Source organism: Theropithecus gelada, chromosome 8, assembly GCF_003255815.1.
Source record: "Theropithecus gelada isolate Dixy chromosome 8, Tgel_1.0, whole genome shotgun sequence".
In the NCBI taxonomy this organism is placed as follows: Eukaryota; Metazoa; Chordata; class Mammalia; order Primates; family Cercopithecidae; genus Theropithecus; species Theropithecus gelada.
Genome location: NC_037676.1, coordinates 70,581,709 through 70,599,380, shown reverse-complemented (window position 1 = coordinate 70,599,380; position 17,672 = coordinate 70,581,709). Strand labels below are relative to the sequence as shown.

At 37.5% G+C, this 17,672-nt stretch overlaps 1 protein-coding gene across 5 annotated transcripts in view; it reads right to left on the bottom strand.

The window, feature by feature from the left end:
• Window positions 1–16,281, bottom strand: part of C8H8orf34 (chromosome 8 C8orf34 homolog) — a 477,170-nt gene extending 460,889 nt beyond the window's left edge. For all 5 annotated transcript variants that reach the window (XM_025394226.1, XM_025394228.1, XM_025394227.1 and 2 more), the window contains exon 1: window positions 15,317–16,281. In XM_025394226.1, coding sequence (XP_025250011.1) covers window positions 15,317–15,643 — 327 coding nt within the window. In that variant the 5' untranslated portion in view covers window positions 15,644–16,281. The remainder of the gene's footprint in view (window positions 1–15,316) is intronic.
• Between the last annotated feature and the right edge of the window lie 1,391 nt (window positions 16,282–17,672).

Below are 17,672 nucleotides of genomic sequence, written 5' to 3'. Positions count from 1 at the left end.
GGCTGTGCCTGCTTGGGGCAGGTGGCATACCAGACAGTTCTGTAGCTTCTTCTCAATTTTGCTGTGAACCTAAATCCTCTCTAACAATATGGTCTTTCTATAAAAAAGGTAGGGAGATTATTAAAATATGTTTCTTTCAATGCAGAGATTTGGGATTCTCAGAAAGTCTCTAATATGGGAAAATAGTATGTAAAATACATTATATTTCCAGTCAGCTAAGAAAGGATACACATTCAATTAGCGGTATTGAGGCATTTCTACATACATATTGAAATAAATAACATATCCTATTTCATTCAGTACAATTTCAAAACAATTGATTTCTTTACTAACATGCATTATGTAGAACAATGTTAACATAGATGCGGGGGACAGGGTGGAGCAAGATGTGTTATTCAGGAAGGTGTGCTTTGGTTGTTAAATACAACTGGGCATTGTGGTCAGAAAATGTGGCCTGTACAGTTTTCTACTGTAATACATTTGTTAGTATTTTCTTTGTAGCTTAAATCATGGTAAATTTTTTTTTTAAATACTATGTGTGTATTTTTTAAATGTACAAATTTACTTGATGAAGATGTTTCTGTACCTTGACACACACACCACATATATATATATATTATATACACACACAAATATATATACCCACTTACATGTATATATGTATAAATATACACACATGTATGTACATATATATGTATATATGTGTATGTATGTATAATCAAGCTTCTCAATTGGTTATTCCATTCCTTTCTGTATTAATTACTTGCTCTACCAATTTGATAGATATACTCCTGAAAGGAATATTTTAAATTTTCCTACTATGAATATTCATTCTTCCTTGCATTTCTAAGCTTACATAGTTGACTGTCAGGCCTATAAACTGGTTATTCAGTTCCTCCTTATTTTACCAATTTAGAATGTGTACTCCTAAGGGAAATATTTTAAGTTTGTCTACTATGAATTCTTTCTTGCACTTTTTGGCTTTTCTATATATATTTCAAAGCTTTACTTTATGGGCATAAAAGTTTTTAAAGTATATCATGGAGTACTTATATATAATAAATATTTTAAAATCTCTGTAACAAATATAATGTGCCTCACTTTGAATTCTATTGTGCCAGATACTAGCAATGCAATATCGATTGTCTCATTATTAGTAGTAAATATTTTTCCGTTTTCCTTTGTATTCACCATTCTGTATCATCTTGTTCCTGATGTATCTTTCATACAGATTATGCAAAGATTTTTAATCCCATCTAGGAATCTGTGATTTGATAAAATAACTTAATACATTTATATTTATTAAAATTACTGCTCTGTCTGGACTTGTTTCTGGTATCTCCTTTTGTTTTCCATTTCTCATGCTGTCTCATGTGATGTCTTTAATATGCTATTCTTGTTAATTTAACTAAATATTACTTACTTTTTGGTATTGTGTTTCTAATTATTTGGAAGCAACACATTTATATTCTAGAGATTACTTTTAAATTTTCAACACATACGTTAATACTTTTCCATCAATATCACAGATCACTACACATGTTACTCTCCACCAATACAAATTACAAAAAGTTTGCTTAACACATATTTTGCTCTTAGATTTTTCACTTCTTTATCTTTATCCAATCTTTTTGTATATTCAAATTACTTTACCTTCCAATTAACTAATTCTATAATTTGCTCTATTCTTTCTATTATGCAACCCTGCCTACTTTTCTTGAAAGTTAACAAACTATATTTTGGGCTGGGAACATTTTTCATTAAACTTTATGTTTTGAAGTAATTGTAGACTCATATTCAGTTGTTAGAAATAATATAAAGAAATCCCATGTACATTTTATTCTTGTTCCCTCATTGGTAACATTTTTGCAAAACTATAGAAGAATATCATAACCAGGGTGTTTATATTGACAAAGTCAGGATATAGAACAATTTCGATCACAGTAAGAATCCCTGATGTTGTTATATTGTTTCATCCACTTTCCTCATTTCCCTACTCCATCCTTGACACCCAAAAATCACAAATAAAAATTTTGTCACTATTTTACAAATGTAATCACATAATCATATAACACATAAACTTTTCATTTGGTTTTTTTCACTCAGCATATTTCTCTGGAAATTCATCTAGATTTTAGCATGCATTAATAGTTTATTCTTTTTAACTGCTGAATAGTATTCCATGTCACGAATGTACCGCCTTTGTTTAGTGATTCAGCCGTATCTGGGTTGTTCCTAGTTTTTTTACTATTGTAAATAATACTACTAGAAACCTCATGTACAAGTTTTTGTATTAACATAAATCTTCATTTGTTGGGGATAAATGTTCAGGAGTGTGAACACTGATATTTGGTAGCTGCATATCTACTTTAAAATAATTTTTCAGCTGGGCACGTTGGCGCATGCCTGTAATCCCAGCACTTTGGGAGGCCAAGACAAGTGAATTGCTTAAGCCCAGGAATTCAAGACCAGCCTGGGCAACATGGCGAAATCCCATCTCTACAAAAAACACAAAATTTGGCTGGGCACGATGGCTCATGCCTGTAATCCCAGCACTTTGGGAGGCTAAGGCAGGTGGCTCATGAGGTCAGGAGTTCGAGACCAGCCTGACCAACATGATAAAACCCCATCTCTACTAAAAATACAAAAATTAGCTGGGCATGGTGGCACACACCTGTAACCCCAGCTACTCAGGAGGTTGAGGCAGAAGAATCATTTGAACCCGGGAGGCAGAGGTTGCAGTGAGCCGAGATTGCACCACTGCACTCCAGCCTAGGCAGCAGAGTGAGACTCTGTCTCAAAAAAAAAAAAAAAAATTAGCCAGGTATGGCATCATATGCCTGTAGTCCCAGTTACTTGGGAGGCTAAGTTGGGAGGATCCCTGGAGTCCAGGGAGGCAGAAGTTGCAGCGAGCCAAGATCATGCCACTGCACTCCAACCTGAGCCACAGAGCAAGACCCTGTCTCAAAAATAAATAAATAAATAAATGTAAAAATAAAATAAAATAATTAGTCAAAGTGTTTTCCAGAGTGATTGTACCGTTTTATATTCTTACCTGCAATGCATGAGTGATTCAGTCTCTCTTCATCCTCACCATCATTTGGTGGTCTCAGTTTTATTTTAGCCATTCTGATAGGTGTGTAGTGATTTCTCATTGTGGTTTTAATTTGTATTTCTCTAATGGCAAATGGTTTTGAACATCTTTTCATGTACTTATTTGCCATCAGTATACACCCTTATGTGAAATGTCTCTTCTTGTCTTTTACTCATTTTCTAATTGCATTTAGATTATTAAAGGGAGTGTTGGTTAATTTGTTTCGTTTTGTTTATACAAGTAGTCTCCCCTTAGCTTGCAGGTATTCATTCCAAAACCCCCAATGGATGCCTGAAACTATATACAGTACCAACCCTACTTATACATAAATTTCTTCTTTTCCTCTTCACAATTTCATGAAGCTTCATTCCTACTGTATATCTTAGCAACCTCAGCCTATGATGTTTTTTTCTTTCCCCATTAAGGAGAGAACTTTCACCTTTTCACTAAAGCATATTAAGGCTTCTCTTTGGCATGTCTGAATTGCCAGCATCACTACTTTTGCATTTGGGGGCCATTAGCAAGTCAAATAAGGGTTACTCGAACTCAAGCACTGAGATACCACAACAGTCAATCTGATAACTGAGACTGCTACTAAGTAACTGACAGGTGGGTGGGTGGAATAGACAATGTGGGGACGCTGGACAAAGGAATGATTCACCTCTCACCCAAATCGAGTGGGACAGGGTTAGACTTAATAATGCTACTCAGAACGATATGCAATTTAAAACTTATGAATTGTTTATTTCTGGAATTTTCTGTTTAATATTTTTGGGCCATGGTTGACCATGAGTAGCTGAAACCACAGATAAGAGGGGGCTACTACTCTGCTGAGTTTGAATGGTCTGTATTCTATAAATAGATCTTATCCATTTGTTAGATGTGTGCTTTGAAAATATTTTCTCCTACCCAGTAACTTGTCTTCTTATCTTTTTAATACAGTCTTTCACAGAGCAAAAGTTTTTAATTTTGCTGAGGTCCAATTTATCAATATGTCCTCTTACAGACTGTGCTTATGGTGTCAAGTCTAAGTGTAACTCTAGATCTCTAAGAACTTTCCTTAGAATTTCCTTGTTTTTAAGTGTTGTTTTTAAAATTTACATCTGTAACTTTTATTGACAAATATTATATATATTATGAGGTACAATGTGATATTTTGATATATTATACATTGTGAAATGACTAAATCATGCTTATTAACATATCTGTTGCCTCATATACTTATCACTTTTGTTTGTGGTGAAAACATCTCAAATGTACTCTGTTAGGAATTTTCAAGTATACAATACATTATTATTAACTACAGCCACCGTGCTATAAAATAGAGCCCAGAATTTATTCCTTCTGTTTAACTGAAACCTCATATCGTTTGACCAACATCTCCCAATCTTTCTCCTCACACACTCCACCCTCAACCCCTGATGTGTTAGGCCATTCTTGCATTGTTATAAAGAAATACCTGAAACTGGATAATTTATAAAGAAAAGAGTTTAATTGGCTTATAGTTCTGCAGGCTATACAAGAAGCACGGCACTGGCATCTGCTCAGCTTCTGGGACAGCCTCAGGGAGCTTTTAGTCATGACAAAAGGTGACGAGCAGGCATGTTTCATGGAAAAAGCAGGATGGGCAGAGGGGCACAGGGGTAGGTGTTGCACCACTTAAACAGATCTCATGAGAACTCACTCCTATTGTGAGGCCAGCACCAAGCCATGAGGGATCTGCCACCAGGACCCAAACACTTCCCACCAGGCCCCAACTTCAACCCTAGTGATTACATCTCAACATGAGATATGGAGGGAACATCCACACTATATTATCTGGTACCCAATATTCTATTAATATTCTCTGCTTTTACAAGTTCATTTTTTTTTTTTTTTTTTTTTTTTTTAGATTTCACATATATGTGACATCATTAAATCTGTGATATACTTTAAGTAAATTTTTGTATAAGGTGTGAGACTGAGGTTGAGCTTTGGTTTTCTGCCAATGGATATCCAAATGCTCCAGCAGTATTGATAATTAAAAAAGCTATCCTCCCTCCATTGAACTACTTCTGTACTTTGACAACCCTCATGAATGGAACTGGCACCCCTAAAAGAGACCCAAGAGAGTTCCTTTAACCTTTCCATGTGAAGACACATAGAGAAGCCACCATCTATGAATCAGAAAGTGGGCCACCACCAGACACCAAATCTGCCAGGCACCTTGTTCTTGGACTTCCAACCTCCAGAACTATGCAAAATAAATTTCTATGGTTTATAAGTCACCTAATTTATGGTATTTTCATTATAGTAGGCCGAAGGTACAAAGACAGTTGATTACATTGATTATCCTTGCATCCCTGTAAGAAACCTCACTTGGTCATGGTGCATAAGTTTTTTTTTGTTTGTTTTTGTTTTTCTGAATTCTGTTTAATTTTGTTAAGGTTTTTTGTGTCTATATTCATAATGTAATGAATTTTATCTGCAGTTTTCCTTTTTGTACAGTTTTTGTCTGGTTTTGGTAAAAGGGTAAAACTAGCTTCATAAAATAAACTGGGAATTATTTCCTCCTCTTTTGGAAGAGAGTATATAGAATTAGTATTGATTCTTTTTTAAATGTTTGATGATAATCTTCATTGAATTGATTTGGGCCAGAAGATCTTTACTTTGGGAGTTTTCAAAATGCAAATTCAATTCAATTATGTACTTCGTGTTCCATGAATTGTCCAATTTGTATTTTCAAAGACTTTGTCTATTTCAATTACATTGTCAATTATGTGTATAGAGTCATCCCTAGTATTACCTTATTATTCTTTTGATGTCTGCAGTCCATAGTGATCTCCCATTTCATTCCTGTTTTTGAATTGAGATTTCTCTCTTTTTCCTTCGTGAGTCTTGCTAAAGCTTGGTCAATTTTATTAATCTTTCAGAGAACAAACTTCTGCTTAGTTCATCTCATTTTCCTCTGGCTTTGTTCACTCAGCATAAGTCATGATTCATTTGTGTTACTGTGTGCATCATTAATTCATGTTTTTATATAAGAATAGTATATGTATGTATGCAATTTTTTTATCCAATAACATATAAATCCACCTGTTTTCAACTTGGGGCTACTAGAAATAAACCTCACTTGCCAAACTTTTTTCCAAAGTGGTTGGACCATTTTGCATTCCCACTATCAGTATATAAAAGTTCTAATTGCTCCAAATCTTCACCAACACTTATTAAAGTCAGTCTTTTTAACTTTAGACATTCTAATGAATGGGCAATGGGTTTAGCTGTATTTCCCTAATGATATTGAGCAGCTGTTCATTCACTTATTTTGCCACCTATACATCTTCTTATGAAAAGTGTCTCTTCAATTACGTTGTTTATTTATTGAATTGTTTTCTTCTCTTCTTATCATACCAAAAGTATCATATATAGCAAAGTATCATAACAAAAGTATTCTTTATATATAATAGACAGGAGTCCTTTTTCAGATATGTAGTCTATCTTTGGTTTGCCTTTTCATTTTCTTAATGTCTTTTGAAGAACAAATGTTTAATTTTAAATAAGTCCATTTTATTGACTTTTTTACAGTTTATATATTTCTGTCATATTTAAGAAATATTTTCAAATCCCAAGCTCACAAAAATTATCTTCTACACTTTCTTTGAGAAGAAAAAAGGTTTTACATTTAGGTAATAATCCATTTCAATTTACACCAATACTGCACTGCCTTTTACTTATAACTGATTTAATGACTGTTGAAGTCAGGTAGCATATATAATTCAATATATTAAGAGTATTGAGTTTTCCTAGTCATAAATAAGAATACATCTCTTCATTTATTTAGATATTCTTTAATTTTTTCAAGAGTTTTTATACATGTTAGTATAGGGGTCTTATATATCTTTTAAAAATTTAATTCCTAAGTATTTCATATTTTAATACCATTATAAATGGTACTTTTACTATTTTAACTTCTGATGGTTGTTTGCTTGAACATAAATATGTAATTGATTTTGTACTTTGCATCTAAAACCTTAATAAACTTACATATTATTTTTTGTATCTTTTTTGTAGATCCCCTCTAATTTTCTACATAGACTATGTAGAAAATTGTTAAGACTATGTAGAATTGTTAAGACTATGTAGAATTCTTAAGATGTCAATTCTGCCTAACAGCACCTATAAATTCAACACAATCCCAATCAAAATTCCAGCAGGTATTTTTATATGAAAATTAACAAAACGATCCTAAAATTTATATGAAAGTGAAAAGGACCTAGAAGATACAATTCTTAAAACCCCAAACAACCCAAATAAAAATGGGCAACATATTTGGACAGACACATCACCAAAGATACATGAAAGGCAAATAATCACAAGAAAAGAAAATTCATCTCATTAGACATCAGGGAAGTATAAATCAAAATAACAATGAGATATCATTACAAACCTATTAGAATGGCTAATGAGTTTCTGGCTAAAAACACTGACAATACCAAGATTGGGTGAGGATATGGAACAACTGGAACTCCTATAAACTGTTCACAGAAATGTCGAATTGTACATCCACTTTAATAGCTAGTTTATTTAAAAATTTAACATATACCTACCATGTAGTTCAGTCAATCCACTCCAGGTATTTACATAAGCAAAATGCACATAGCCATATGGAATACAACTCAGCAATAAAAAGAAATAAAAAATTGGTAACATGCTGCAACATGGATGAATATTAAAATAATTAGGTTAATAATTATTAACTTAATGATATTAAAGAGGATATACCAAAAAAATGCATAGTGTGTGATTCCATATACATGAAACTCTAAAAAATGAAACCTAATCCACAGTGACAAAAAGGAGATCAGTTGTTGCCTGAAGATGCAGAAGGAGTAAGGAGAAGAGGAGTTACAAACAGGCTTCTAGACAGTAGGAAGAGCATATGAGGAACCTGTTCCAACTGAGACAATGCATTTTAAGGTACTTTCCAGGAAATTCCAAACAATATTTTCACCATACCTGCTCTGGTTTGAAAGTGGCCCCTTCAGAATTCATGCATTGCCAATCTCAGGGGGTTTATAAGTGAGGTCTTTAAGTGATGATCAGACGAAGAAAGCTGCTCCCTCATTAATGGGATTAGAGCCCTTTTAAAAGAGGCTTCATACAGTGTTCAGCTAGCTTGCCCTTCTGCCTTGTGCCACATGAGGACAAAGTAAGAGGGCCCTCACCAGATCAAATGCCAGTACCATGATCCTGGATTTCCCAGTCTCAAGAACTGTGAGAAATAAAGGCACTGTGTAATAGCAGCAGAAAAACTAAGAAAACACATCATTCACTCTGGGTCACTGACTATATATAGGTGCAAAGAAGATGCCACCATTCGTATTTCTTTTTTTTTTTTTTTTTTTTTTTTTGAGACGGAGTCTCGCTCTGTCACTTTCTTAATAGAGACGGGGTTTCACCATGTTAGCCAGGATGGTCTTGATCTCCTGACCTCGTGATCCGCCCGTCTCGGCCTCCCAAAGTGCTGGGATTACAGGCTTGAGCCACCGCGCCCGGCCAACCACCATTCGTAATGAAGAAATTCTGTACACAAAGGAGAAAGTGTCTCTCTCAGCACTCTTTCTTGTGTTTCAGCACTCTCATGCATTTATTGTTTAAATACTTTTTTCAGATATTTCAAAATGATTCTTAGAGGGCGAAGAGGAAAATGCATATGCTTAGTTAACCAGAATTGCGCATTTTCTTTACTCAGATTTTTAGCTATTTATTGTATAAGCCACTTCCTTGTATAAACATTGATGAAATTCTTAACTACATTCACATAATTTACTATTTAAAGAAACCCAGTGGGTGAACTGTTTTGCAAATACTGATTTCATAGGTGCTCTTTTAAATTATTTTTAGTAATTTTTCTTTTGAGGTAATTTTAAATTAATAGTAAAAGTTTAGGAACAATACAAATAATTCCTTATTCCCTTCACATAGACACCACATTCAAATTTTGTCAACTTTCCCAATAATCTCTTTCATAGCAGAAGTATTATATCTAGAACCATATTTTGCACTTAGTTGTCATGTCCCTTCAGTCTGAGGCCTCTCTTGACCCTCATGACTGTAACATTTTTGAAAACTCTAGAAAAGTTACTTTATAAATTTTCTCTATTAGCTTTATGAGATATTTTCTCATTATTCAATTCAGGTTATACATGATTGTCAGGAAAATCACAAAACAATGCTGTGTTGTTTTAAATGCATCCTACCATGGGCATACAATATTGCTTTATCTCATCACTTGAACGAAGTAGTGTTGGCCTGGTTTCTTTACTGTAAAGTTACTTTTTCCCTTTGTAATTTACAAGTATTTTGTAGGCAGATACTTAGAGATTACGTAACACCTCATTGTTTATCCAACTTTTACCCATTGATTTTAGTACTGATTAATGTTTCTTGCCTGAATTATCTTTCAGATGGTTGCCAAGTAGTGATTTTCTAATTCCATCATCCTTCTACTTTCACTAGTTGGCATTCTACTATAAGGTAATGCTGTCTCTTCTCCCCATGAATTGAGCATATTCCACATTCCATTAGATCCCAGTGAAGTAAAATATTCCTATTTTATTCAGTAAAATAATCTGTTACTATCATTTTTGATTTTGACCCTCAAGATGTCTTAGGGGTAGGCACCTCCTCTGTGTCGTTTGATACACACCTACTATTCTTTGAGCTCTTCCTTACTTTTTGACATATGATACTCTATACCTTGCTTAGCCCCAAACCTGGAGTCAACCATTTCTTCAAGGACACCTGGTTCTACTTACTGGAGAACAGTATTTAGAAACCAAAATGTGGGTGCTAGGTGTGCTCATTGTTACCAGGATGTTGCCATTCCCAGGCCGTTCCAGTAGACAAAGTTGGGAAGTAAATGTAGGTATATGCACTTAAGTATATGTAAATACTTACAAATATATATTTATTTCTATTACATCTACACATATTTCTATTATTGAAAGTCATGAGATCACACCAACACCTCCAATTTCAATTCAACACAACAAGGTTCATTCTAGCTTTCCCTATGCTATCTCTGTGACTCCTATGTCCATTAGAAAGAAGGTTGACTTGAATATATATTTTTTCAATATATTTTCAATATATTTAATTATTTTCTCAATACCCTGCCCCCACCTTGTATGTAACAAATCTTCTGACCCTGCCAGGCCACTGCCCACTCAGCCCCTTTCTTTAATCATGCTCCGATACTTTCCAGGTGAACTCCCAACTTAGCTGTCCTTGTCATATGGGTCTTAGCTGTTCTCTTTGTATGGTTCATGGCTTCTTAATTGAATCACCAAAAAAAGAAAAGAGGTGGGGTAGGAAAGCCTATGTTATTTTTGTAGTCTAATATTTCCATTGATCACATTAAAAATTTGTGTGGATTAAAAATCCACAAACATTAAAAATATGATTTATTTCTTTGTTTTATGATGGGGTCTCGCTCTGTTGCCCAGGCTGGAGTGCAATGGCATGGTCTTGACTCACTGCAACCTCCACTTCCTGGGTTCAAGTGATTCTACTGCCTCAGCCTCCTGAGGAGCTGCGATTACAGATGTGCACTGCCATGCCTGGCTAATTTTTGAATTTTTAGTAGAGATGTGGTTTCACTGTGTTGGCCACGCTGGTCTTAGGTCTCGAATTACTGACCTCAAGTGATCCAGCTGCCTCAACCTTCTGAAGTACTGGGATTATAGGCATGAGCCACCATGCCTGCCCAAAATATTATTTCTTTTTTCAAAGTTATGATGCCATATTGGTATATGTATATATTATTATTTCTAAGGTTATATAGTGAATTATTTATTGAGTTGAATTTTGAGTCACTTTGAAAGCTATTTAAAAGCTGCATGAAAATAAAATACATTAAGGCAGAAATGAAAAATAAATGGGCTGGTAATAGAAACATGCCAATTAAAGTAACATTTTAGAAAACGGTTTTGAAGTAAATCAATGACAACACTTAACTTGGACTCTGGGCAAAATTTTATAAAATGGAACTGCTTTCTTTGTCTTCTGCCTCTAAATGCTCTGAGATTATAAAGATTAATGTAAATTTTGATATAGGAAATGTCTTTATAACCTCAACCACTGGGGAAGATCACCTGACAATCATTACTCCAAAAAATATATTTACAATATTTAAGTTGAACATATTATAAGTACCAAGCTTATATTGTATTGCTTCTCTAATAAAAGCATTTTCCTAATCATTTTTATTAAAATGACATTTTACCTTTATTAATGACAACTTATTTTTAAATATTAAAATATCTTTCTGGAGAGGAATTTTACCTCTGGTCATAAGTGAGTAACTAGTATCCTTCTTATCCCCAAACCACTGCCCTAAACAATCATAAGCCTGCCTAAATAGGACAAAATATTTCTTTTCATGTATTAAACAACAGGTAGCTCAAGGGCGCGATCCTTATGAGAGGGGGAACAACCAAAGGAGACCTCCACACACACTACAGCTCTCTGATAAAAGCAAGAGGTATTTTTAAGATATGATCAGGGAGGTCAATAAAGTGAAATAATGGGCTTGCTGAGGGTTGGCAGCAAATCGGAGTTCAGGGTCGCATACATGGCTGGAAGATGTGCAGCGGGGTACCAGAGAAGAGCTAGCTGGGCAACAGCAAAATATATAAGTGATGCTGGCTTTGCCCACAAGTTTGATAAGTCCACTTCATAACATATATGCCAAACCAGTTAATGCAAATTTACACCATGTGAGTAGAAGCACTTTGAGTGGAACAGAGAAGGTGATAGAGTGATTCCATTCTATTTGGAGTGGGTCATAACACACTTAGAGAAATGTAGTGACTTTGGTTTGCCACATCTTCAGTACACAGATTTAAAAATTCTATGGTGATTTTATGATGATCCCCGCTATTCAGCTTTTTAATAATTTAAGATTTCACACTCTTGTGAGTGTGATCAGGCCTGACCAAGATATATAACTGCCCTGAGCACCTTCCAATCAATAATCCTCAACTAATTATTCTATTTACTTAATGGGAATGGGAGAAACTAAAAAGTTTCTATTTCTTTATATAAAATGTGTGTGTGTGTATACAAACACACATGGAATATATATATTCCACTATATATAATATTTATATATACCACAAATATATATTTTGTAAGATGTAAACGATTAAATCTTACAAAACTTGGAAAGGTTGTGAAATGTATTTTTCATCTTACACCTACCTATTATCTAATCAGAATATCATTGTCCAGAATTCTAATGCAATGATTTTTAGGCATAGTTTTGTAATGCTTCAAAATATCTTCAATGAAATTTAAAAGTAGTACAAATTTATTCTCCTAAGTCAGCTGGAAACAAAATTAATTTCAATTTAAAATTATTTTTGAAACTCCATACTGCATGTAACACTTTCATAAGCATCTCAAATCAAAAAATATTAGCAATAAACAAATTAAGTAAGAAATAAACTAAGTAAACAAACTAGGTAAATAAGTCCTACAGGTAAAAAAGAGGATACAAGTATTCTCAATATCAGTGAATAGGTTACTTTTTGCTATTGTTTTAAATAACATTCATGGATTATCTTTAAAGTACCTCACACCAGTTAAGTTTTCTTAAAACATTCCTAACTTAAACTATCCACAAGGGGGACATATTGTCAGATACTGCATATTTTCCAAACTGAAAGAAGCCTGTGTCAGCTCCCACTGACTCAACACAACAAAGCATAGATGATGAGACATGGAGTTGCCAATTTCAATTTGTGAGTGGTAAATGGAGATTTTAGCTCAGTTTCTCAAAACGTGGCCCAGAAATTAAAATTGTAGCAAACATTTTTGCTGCTTCTTAATATGTTCAGATTGCTGGGCGCCTCCTCTGACGCAAATCAATTCCTGTGAAAACTATTGAGTAAGGTCCTAGAAGAGAACAGTCCCTAGGTAAACAATGTCCATTTCACAGGTGGCATTTCTTCACTGGTTTTCTAACATGAAACAAGATAGGCTACATGCTAGTAAAATCCTCCAATTTTGTGAAATACATATAATTGTACTCTCAAAATCAAGCTCTATCGTAATCAAAATTGTTGCATAAGGAACTGTGTTACATCCAGCTTTTAGTAAAAGAGAATTTATTATCCATTTTTCTCCCTTCAATTATTTAAAGTGAACATCAAACCTTAAAAACACACTCCTCACCACTGCAATCTAAGCTAATGCCAGTGTATGTCATACGTATTCAATAAAATATGAAGCATGGTGGTGCTTGTTTTCTGGTGATTGGACCTAAAGCTTTTATGAGACATGTTGCTGTCACTTAAAATTCTTCAGCGCAGAACTTGCTGGTGAGTATTAAAGGGTGGGGATTAGGGGGTACTTGATAAATATCCATTTGAGTTTATTTTCTAATTCTGTAGAAAGTTTACATATATTCCTAATTTTGTTGTTATCACTTGGAAAGAATCTTGAGGATTTTAAAATAACAAATGAAAACAGTATTTATTAAAAACAATTCGTTTATTCTGTCAGGCTAATTGTACTTTATACTCTACGAGTGTAGAGAGCAAACACACATTCTAAATGTATTTATTTTATGATTCTTTTGATGCAATTAATACACCGCGTTGCAGAAGGTTTATGCTTCTGCCTTTTAAAAAATTATATAGGATTATGTATAATCAATAATCATTAAACTAAAGGCAAAGAAATCTGGTAGCTCCATCAATTTTATTTCGCTCTTGCATGGATTGCCTTTGTTCACATTTTTGGCAGAAAAAAGAATCAAAGCAATTGTAAGACTCTGCACCCCACAATGTGAGCTTCACTTGAAACAATGGTCCTATCGTCCAAGACAGATCATCGGTAAAGTTCGGCAGAAAAACTTGGGAGATCTTGCAAATCTTGTTATGTGAAGCCAGTCCTCCCAAAAGACCTATTCGACCACACCTTTGTCCTCCTCGTCCTTTTTTTGCAGGGTCATTAACTCGCATTATTTTTTTGTTCTCCGCAGTTCTCACTTGCTTTTCTTCAGTCTTTGCTAGGTTCTCCGCGATCTCCAATGCAGCCTCTTCCACTAGCCGCGATTCTGCCTCGCTCAGACGCTGACACGTAACCTCCCCCGATCCCCACCCTAAGCCCTCACCCAAGACCAAGAACAGCTACAACTGCTTCTGGGAGACGTGGGGGGCGGGGGCAAGGCGGGAGCACCTCGCCCCTCCCGCTAACTCTCACCGCCGGTCAGTACCTCCTGAACTGGATGGGACCATGGGAGTCTCTCCCCAAGGGCCTCCACTTCTGACCACGGTCCGCACGCCCCACCCCTGCCCAGCACCCTGGCAACCCCCGGGACGCTTTGCTGGTGCCAAGCTTCAATCTCTTGTTCTCATTTTCTCGTGTCCTCCCGCTCTTTCTTCTACTGTATTTTTGTCAATTCTTTAATGGCGAGGAAAAAATAAAAAAAACAAAAACAAAAAAAACACCAGCTCAGAGCTATAGTCTCCTTCCATAAATACGTGTGTGCTTTTCAGAACCTTTCTCTGTCCCTTTCTCCTGCTAACACATGTGGGGTCTGCAGTGCAAAGGGCTCTCCTTTCGTCCAGTGACCAATGGCAGTCTCAGTTTGCCAATTTCATTCATCACGCCCGCACCTACTGAAGCCTACTCCTCACCAGTTCAGCTTTCTTCCAGTTAATCGTATTAACTGCTAAGCACCTCCTCCGCCTTTTCGGGTTTTATTACCGCCCTCATTAAAAAAAAAAAAAAGAAAGAAAAGAAAAAGAAAAAAGAAAATCCAACACGAACACGCAAGACAGCGTGAATTCAAGAAAGAAAGTGTGTGTGTGCAACACAGTCTGAGTGTGTGCATCCGTATGCATCGCCTGCCTCAGCCTGCCCGGGTACTAACATGTGGCTGAGAGGTGCACGACAGTCAGAGGGCTCAAACTTCCGCTGCCAGGCTGAGGCTGGGCCCTCCCAAGCTCACCTGTCTGCGTTCAGGTAACTGGCTAAGTGCCCGCCCGGCCGCGTTCCAGGACACCTGGCCGGGACAGAGCGAATGCCAGTGAACCCCAGGGCGCCCCCTCCCGCGCGTTCGTTCTCTAGCCCTCCTTCCCTGGGAGGGGTGGGGTGGGGGGGTGTTCTGTTTTCATTACTGCACCCCTTCCCCTAAAGACAACGGGACTACCCTCCTCCACAGCGCCTTACCTCAAACAGGGGACCGATCTTGTTCTTCTCCAGGTAAGCCTGGATCCGGGTTTGCGGATGAGACGCCATGGGGAGCAGATAGGACCGCTGAGAGAGTGCGGGGAGAACGCGCGGCTGTGCACCTCCGCTGGGGACAACCCTCCTTTTACCCGGACTGGGGCCGGGACAGGAGCTCCGGAGCCTCGGCTGCCCTGCGTGGCTGGCTTGGCCCCGACCGCGGCCGTGAGTGGCAGCCCGGGGAGCCACGCGCGCGTGGGGCGCTGAGAGCCGGAAGCCTGGGCGCAGCGCCGCCAACTCAGACAACTCCGAGGCTAGGGGAGAACTCATTCATCGCGTTCTCCGCCTCGCGTCCACCTTCGCCGCTCGCCGCAGCGCCCGGCGCAGTGGGGAAATTCGAGGCAGAGGTTCCTTTCTCCTCTGGGCGGCAGCAGCAGGAATCAGGGGGCGGGAGGCGAGCGGTGCCGAGGGGCGCACGCGGGCGGACAGGGGACGCGGGGCTCGAACTCGCCGCCAGCGTCTGTGCGTGCGTGTGTGTGTGTGTCCGTGCGCGCGCGACTGTGTGTGCCTGCTCTCCCAGGTGACGGGAACAAACAGCCCGGGCTTCTTCCCGAGGCTGCTCGCTCTACCAGCCGCTCCCTAGCGACAGCGCCGCTTAAAAAGCCAATGGTGAAGGTGCTTCTTTCAAAGTGCACATAAATCTGGTGCTTGTTGGCTACTCCTTGGCAGCTACAAATGCAGTTCTAAAGGCGATCGTCCCCACCGCCCCTTCTGAGCCTCTCCTCAGCACCTTCTGCCCTGCCTACACTAGCGCAGGGGTTGAGAAGGGCAGAGTTGTGAGAAAGTTCGTGGGTTCAAGGGTCTGCCGCGAAGAAAGAAGTTGCCTTCGTTTTCAAAATCTGGCTTGGCCTGGAGCAAGTCGACGGGTGAATGCAGCCTGAGAACCCAGCTGAAAACTCCCAAAGTGCGGGCGCTCAAAGGCTGGAACCAGCCCTTCAGCATTTGACAGGGAGAAGAGAAATGAGCGAGCCAGCCCTCCTCTCCGAAGTTGGCCTTCCTAATCCACTCCTTGAGTCATGTCTGTATACCTATAACTGCATCTTAGACGCCACACTATCCCACTTAACAATGTTTCCTCTAGATACTGCGTGAGCTGCTCGAATTTAGCCAATACCTTTCTTATTATGCAGGGATTTCAGAGTCGAAGATTTGCAGATAGCCCAGGCTTCCTCACAGAGCTCTCTTTCTTGTGAAACACAACACTGAGGTCCCAGTGACAATTTCCCTGGCTCCTAATCATGATATGCTGCCAAAATTAGATTTATTTTTAATAAATATGATGTTCAGAATGATGGAAATAGTTTTCCTAAAAGCTGACTGCAGCAGTATATATTTTCTTTCTTTCTTTCTTCACTGTGTTCTGAATTTCTGTTACTCATAGTTTCTTTATTGGTGTTCACGCTTTCCTTCTGTATTTTAAATATGTGGAAACATGTAATAGTTAGATAATAGTGGAATATCCCAGGAACTATTGTTAATTTCATATATTAAGATATAAGAAATCTGCTAGAATAGCTAGGAGCTTAACCATCCCTGATAACCTGAAATGGACATGATCCAGGGTGGAAAGATGTCCACATTAATACTTTTAAATTGGACTCATATGATCTGCCTAGGGAGAGTTAAATTAAACAACAGTGAGGTGCCCAGGGTTGCCTTGTGCTTTCCATTGTGGTTTGAAGGTATATTTACTTATGTATTTTTTAATATGTCCAGGATAAATTAAATAACAGAGTGAATACCAACATTTCTATTTGCTAAAAGGTATAGTGTAGAGCCATAAGGAAGGCCATCTATCACCCAGCTAAAAAGCCTACTATTTTTGATACCACATAAGGCACCAAGATGGTACCCTTCCTGAAATCAAGAGTCTTTTTCTTCAAACAGGCATCAGGAGGATGCTTCTTTAAATGAAATAAAGATACTTATTAAGTCTTCACCATGCTCAGACTATTGCACTTAGGGCTTTGAATAGAAGAGACAAAGCTTCAGCTGGCAAAATGTGTGTGTTTTAAAGACAGAATTAAGCCAAGTGTAGAGGCTCATGTCTGTAATCCCAATTATGTGGAAGGATCACTTGAGGCCAGCAATTCGAGACTGGGCAACATAAAAAGAGCCCATTTCTAAAACAATTTTTTTTTTTTTAATTAGCTGGGCATAGTGGTGCACACTTATAGTTCCAGCTTCTGGGTAAATTGAGGCAGCAGGACCCTTGAGCCCAGGAGTTCGAAGCTGCAGTGAACTATGAGTGCGCCACTGCTCTAGGCTGGGCCATACAATAAGACTCAGTCAAAAGAAA